Source organism: Neolamprologus brichardi, chromosome 9, assembly GCF_056152115.1.
Source record: "Neolamprologus brichardi isolate AB-2024 chromosome 9, ASM5615211v1, whole genome shotgun sequence".
Taxonomy (NCBI): domain Eukaryota; kingdom Metazoa; phylum Chordata; class Actinopteri; order Cichliformes; family Cichlidae; genus Neolamprologus; species Neolamprologus brichardi.
Genome location: NC_142112.1, coordinates 3,420,819 through 3,426,885, shown reverse-complemented (window position 1 = coordinate 3,426,885; position 6,067 = coordinate 3,420,819). Strand labels below are relative to the sequence as shown.

At 40.4% G+C, this 6,067-nt stretch overlaps 1 protein-coding gene across 2 annotated transcripts; it reads right to left on the bottom strand.

The window, feature by feature from the left end:
* Positions 1-3,363: 3,363 nt before the first annotated feature.
* LOC148101126 (uncharacterized) lies at positions 3,364-5,840 on the bottom strand. Of its 2 annotated transcripts, XM_087845818.1 has the most exons (3): positions 5,012-5,840; positions 4,106-4,843; positions 3,364-3,763 (listed from the first exon to the last, which is right to left on the bottom strand). In XM_087845818.1, exons 1-2 carry the CDS (start codon positions 5,751-5,753, stop codon positions 4,107-4,109), a joined length of 1,479 nt encoding a protein of 492 aa, XP_087701944.1. In that variant the 5' UTR covers positions 5,754-5,840; the 3' UTR covers positions 3,364-3,763; position 4,106. The 2 variants fall into 2 exon arrangements, with proteins under 2 accessions (XP_087701944.1, XP_087701943.1); XM_087845817.1 differs by having other exon boundaries at positions 4,106-5,840.
* Between the last annotated feature and the right edge of the window lie 227 nt (positions 5,841-6,067).

Genomic DNA, 6,067 nt, shown 5'->3' with positions numbered 1-6,067 from the left:
CCTTGAGTATTTAAAAGTAGAATGGGAGGCAGAGCCTTGAGTTTTCAGGTCCCTCTGCCATGGAACCAGCTTATAGTTGGGATTGGTGAGGCAGACACTAAGCCTGGTTATTTGAGAGTTCTGCTTTCCTGTTAAAAGGGAGATTTTCCTGCCGTTTTCATCAGATTCCACTACACTGCATTTTCGCAGGAAATGCAACTTTTTATAGTTTTTATTTAACATTTAATTAACAATATATATTTTTGAATTTAAACTAGAACAAGACTTGGTATTATTTAAATGGTATGCTTATGTCTCTGACATTACCCCCCAAAAATTGGACTCACGTCTTAAAAGTTGGTCTGCTAAAGGATTACCTACATTTGATAGCTTGATTAAAGATGGAAATTTAATTAGTGTTGATACATTAAAAAAGAAATACAATCTGGAAAGACAGGATTTATGCCGATACTTGTTAATAAGACACTATATAAAGAGGACAATTAGAGTGGTGTCGGACACTAATGTAGATTTGATAGCAATGCTCAAAAAGGCATATAGTGGTGACGTCAACAAAAAACACATTTCCTGTTTGTATACATTTTTTACAAATACGATATTATGGGAGAAGGAGGGAGGAGTGTGCATAACACAGGATGAATGGACTCAAATATGGAAACAACAATTGAAATGCACTACCTCACAAAGACATGACATTTGTGGGCAGAATTTTAAACCTTGGGTGAAATGGGGTCAATGCAGTTCTTAAGCATGCATGCAAATGTTCATTAGTCAGCTGTGAGCGAGTTTTTCCCATTCATCTTTAAATGCCAGAGTTTCACTTCAGGAAGCACACAGCCCCACTCCACTGACGACTTGCTGTTGGCCAACACCCTCAATGACTTTTACTGCCGGTTTGATGAGACATCAAGCAGCTTTCACACCTCAATAGAGACACTTTGGTCACTCATCCTCCCACCTTGCCCACTCCCCCCACAACAGAGCCATCCACGCTATCAAAGACTTCTCCCACAGGAGCCCCCTCCTCACTTCACACCTATGAGGATTTCACACCACCTTCTCCCACTACAACCCTTCATATTCATGAAGCAGATGTGAGGAAGCAGTTTAACCCTTTAGACCTACTAAATAACCAATTTAATTCAATTCAATTGTATTTATATAGCGCCAATTAACAACAAAAGCCGCTTTATATTGTACAGTAGATACAGAGAAAAGCCCAACAATGATATAACCCCCTGTGAGCAAGCACTTTGGCGACAGTGGGAAGGAAAAACTCCCTTTTAACAGGAAGAAACCTCCGGCAGAACCAGGCTCAGGGAGGGGCGGGGCCATCTGATGCGACCGGTTGGGGTGAGAGAAGGAAGACAGGATAAAGACATGCTGTGGAAGAGAGACAGAGGTTAATAACAGATATGATTCAATGCAGAGAGGTCTGTTAACACATAGTGAGTGAGAAAGGTGACTGGAACTGGGACTGGTGACTGGAAACTCAATACATCATGGGAATTCCTGGCAGCCTACGTCTATTGCAGCATAACTAAGGGAGGATTCAGGGTCACCTGGTCCAGCCCTAACTATATGCTTTAGCAAAAAGGAAAGTTTGAGGCCTAATCTTGAAAGTAGAGATAGTGTCTGTCTCCTGAATCCAAACTGGAAGCTGGTTCCACAGAAGAGGAGCCTGAAAACTGAAGGCTCTGCCTCCCATTCTACTTTTAAAACAAAGTATTTGTACTTAATGTTTGAGTTTAGGGTTTAGTTTTGATTTCCTTCTTTGGTGTTTAGTTTATTAACAAACCAGACTATACTGCCATGTTTTTTGTTTACAATTGTGATTTGTTTAGTTACTCCTTGTGTGTCATAGTGGTCTGATCAGACATTATATTTACCCTTCTGTGCCATTTCATGTTTAGGTCACTTATATTTCTTTGTGCAGTCATTTGGTTTGTTAAGTTTGCAGTTCTTTGCCTGAGTTCAGTTTGTTTCTTTGACCTGCTTTATGAGCTCAACATTAATTACTTTTGTAAATATAATTTTTGGGTCAAATGAATGAAAATCCTGTTTTTCTAATAATTCTTGTGACTCCTTCTGCTTTTTCAACTTGGTCCATCACACAGCCCTAAATGTTTGTTTAATGTCCTGGTCAAATATTACTCCAAGGCGTTACTGGAGGCCAAGGTAATGCCATCCAGAGCAAGTATCTGGTTAGATACCATATTTCTAAGTATTTAAGGGCCAAGTATAATCAGCAGCATAAAGTTAGTTGTCACCCAGGTCTTTATATCAAGCTCTGCTGTGTTCAAGCTAATAATTACTGTACGCAGGACAGCCAAAACACACATCAAACATTAAAGTTCAGTTATGCCAGCTTTAACCTTGGGATGCCTCAGCTTCTCCTTTATAACCCCCACACTGAACTCTCTGCATCAGGAAGCTCCTGGCACTGGTCACCCTGGGAGTTTCGTCCTTCTACGCCCTAACAGTTACCAGATAACATAGTGAAGCATCGCCAAGCAGTTTTGACAAGGTCATGCTGACACAAAATTTGACTCTGACTTTAAACACTGGTCACTTCAGGTGTTGCTCTGATATACAGGAAATTTACATCACGGCTCAAACTCTTTGTCAGTAAACCATTTCTTTATTTAACATATAAAATTTTGGTTTAACTGTTGCAGGATTTCATTACACAAGCTGAAAAAAAAACCTGCAGAACACATGGATCAATGCATTCAATAAAAATATAACAGGAAACAGATTTCTTAATCAAACTGCTGGAACAAAGCTAACCACACAAACACTACAGTAGAACAGTTTAGAAAGCTTTAAATGTAACGAGGCACATTTTCATTCATAGGTGCCTAATCAGATCTTTACAGAAGACTCCACCTGAACTCTGTGGAGCCTGATCTCAAGGGTTTAAGTCTGACCCTGAAACCAGAAGAGGATCTTTCTGTCTCTTCAGATTCACTGTGATCCAGAGATGGGAGTGATTTCAGTCCTGCATCACGCTGATGTTTGCACAGAGGAGATAATTTAGTAAATGTTTTTTAACATTGGTAACAGTAAAACAGTTCCTTCATAATCATTATGCAAAGTTTTACTCTGTGAATGATATTCATGGCCATTGACCAGTGGTGGTTGATCAATGGTCATAAGAATTTGCATATTAATGATGAAGAAATTGACCTCACAGCCCATTGTTCATTCATTGGGCCGGTTTCAGTCGTTATGCAAATGTACTGTTTACAAGATTAACGTAAAAGCGGGAATCAAGACGTGACAGTTTATTTGTAACATTGTAATGTAATTGTTTGTGAGTGGAGTATGAACTGAGATTACTCAAACTGTTTCACAGATGAAGTTCTCTTTCATGTGTCTACGTTCATGCTTAGTATGATCACATGATTGTGAAAAGGTTTTGTCACAGTGTCTGCACTTGTATGGTTTCTCTCATGTGTGGACTCGTTTATGCTTTTCAAGCTGACGTGCACTGATGAAGGATGACCCACACTGATCGCAGACATGCTTTTTAACGCCACTGTGAGTGAGTTCATATTGTTTGAAGTGCTTTGAAGTGCTTTGAAGTGGTGAAGCCTCTCCCGCATTCTTTACAGTAGTTCATTTTGTCTGCAGTGTGTCTACGTTGATGTATTTTCAGAGTCCTTCAATGACTTCAAGTTTTTCCACAAAGGTCACAACAAAAGTCTTTCCCACAGCGATGACAGGGTTGAGAACTTGATCCATCTGTGTTGCTCTGCTTCTAAACAAAGACACAAAGACAGTGTAAGTCAGTCCTTCAACATTTTTATCCTGAACGTCGCCTGAAATAAAGAGCATCTCTAACAAAGTCCAATTACATTTTACTGTTTACTAATGTGCTATAAAAACAATAAGAGTAAAAACATTAAATTAATACTAGTCTAATGCTACAATAACAGTAATACAATTCTCAAACACTATCACTAAAAACCTGTGATTAGAGTCTGAATAATCATTCAGAGGTGTTTTTCCATGCAGTAGAATTGCTAACATGCTAACACAATTTGATGAGCAGAGTTGTTTCAAACAGTCGGGCTGACAAGATGAAAATAAAAATACATACCTCACAGTAACTGCACTTGTAGAGTCTTTCTGGTGTGGATCTGTTGGTGTGCTTTCAGAGAATGTGGAGATTTAAAAGTCTTCTCACACAGGTCACATTTATAAGGTCGTTCTTCAGTGTGGGTAAACATGTGACATCGTAATTCTGTGTTTGTAGCAAACCGTTTGCCACACTGATCACAGCTGTACACATCATGTCTGGTGTGAATGCGTAGGTGTGTATTTCGCCTCCATATCCGGCTGAAAGTTTTTCCACAAATGTCACAGCTGTATGCTTTAATTCCAGAGTGGCTAACTAGATGATTCTGTAAGCTGCTACTGTGAGTAAAAGCTCTGCCACACTGATCACAGGTGTACGCTTTAACTCCACTGTGGATGAGTTGGTGTGTTTTTAAGTTTCCAGAGTGGGTAAAAGACTTTCCACACTCATCACAGCTGAACAGTCTCTCTCCAGTGTGGATGAGTTGGTGTGTTTTTAAGCTTCCAGATTGGGTAAAAGACTTTCCACACTCGTCACAGCTGAATGGTTTTTCTCCAGTGTGGATTAGTTGGTGTGTTTTTAAGCTTCCAGATTGGGTAAAAGACTTTCCACAATCATCACAGCTGAACGGTCTCTCTCCAGTGTGGATCAGTTTGTGTGTTTTTAAGTTTCCAGATTGGGTAAAAGACTTTCCACAGTCTCCACAGCTGAACAGTCTCTCTCCACTGTGGATCTGTTGGTGTGCTTTCAGAGAATGTGGAGATTTAAAAGTCTTCTCACACAGGTCACATTTATAAGGTCTCTCCTCAGTGTGGGTAAACATGTGACATCGTAACTCTGTGTTTGTACCAAACCGTTTGCCACACTGATCACAGCAGTACACATCATGTCTGGTGTGAATGCGTAGGTGTGTATTTCGCCTCCCTATCCGGCTGAAAGTTTTTCCACAAATGTCACAGCTGTATGCTTTAATTCCAGAGTGGGTAACTAGATGACTCTGTAAGCTGCTACTGTGAGTAAAAGCTCTGCCACACTGATCACAGGTGTACGCTTTAACTCCACTGTGGATGAGTTGGTGTGTTTTTAAGCTTCCAGAGTGGGTAAAAGACTTTCCACACTCATCACAGCTGAACAGTCTCTCTCCAGTGTGGATGAGTTGGTGTGTTTTTAAGCTTCCAGAGAGGGTAAAAGACTTTCCACACTCGTCACAGCTGAATGGTTTCTCTCCAGTGTGGATGAGTTGGTGTGTTTTTAAGCTTCCAGAGTGGGTAAAAGACTTTCCACACTCGTCACAGCTGAATGGTTTCTCTCCAGTGTGGATCAGTTTGTGTGTTTTTAAGTTTCCAGAGTGGGTAAAAGACTTTCCACAGTCTCCACAGCTGAACGGTCTCTCTCCACTGTGGATGAGTTGGTGTGTTTTTAAGGTTCCAGATTGGGTAAAAGACTTTCCACACTCATCACAGCTGAACGGTTTCTCTCCAGTGTGGATGAGTTTGTGTGTTTTTAAGTTTACAGATTGGGTAAAAGACTTTCCACACTCATCACAGCTGAACGGTCTCTCTCCAGTGTGGATGAGTTGGTGTGCTTTTAAGCTTCCAGATTGGGTAAAAGACTTTCCACACTCGTCACAGCTGAACAGTCTCTCTCCGGTGTGGATGACCTGATGCATTTTTAGGGAAGCTTTCACAGTAATATCTTTCCACACTCGTCACAGTTGTATTTTTTTCTTCCACTTCTTTCTTCAACGAATTTGTCGGGCTCCTCAGAGCGCTGACTTCTCGAGCCACGTTGGTCCTGCAGTGACAGAGATACAAACAGAGGCAGTGAGTTGTGGGAAATACATTATTCTAACTGGCCTTTTATTAGTGGTATTTTGTGACCTTTTATTAAATAAGTAACATTGCAAATGTGCTCATGAGAGTTGGCATTCAGTCTTTTGAGGGTCAATGCAAACACACTTACAGACACAGATAAATATTAGAC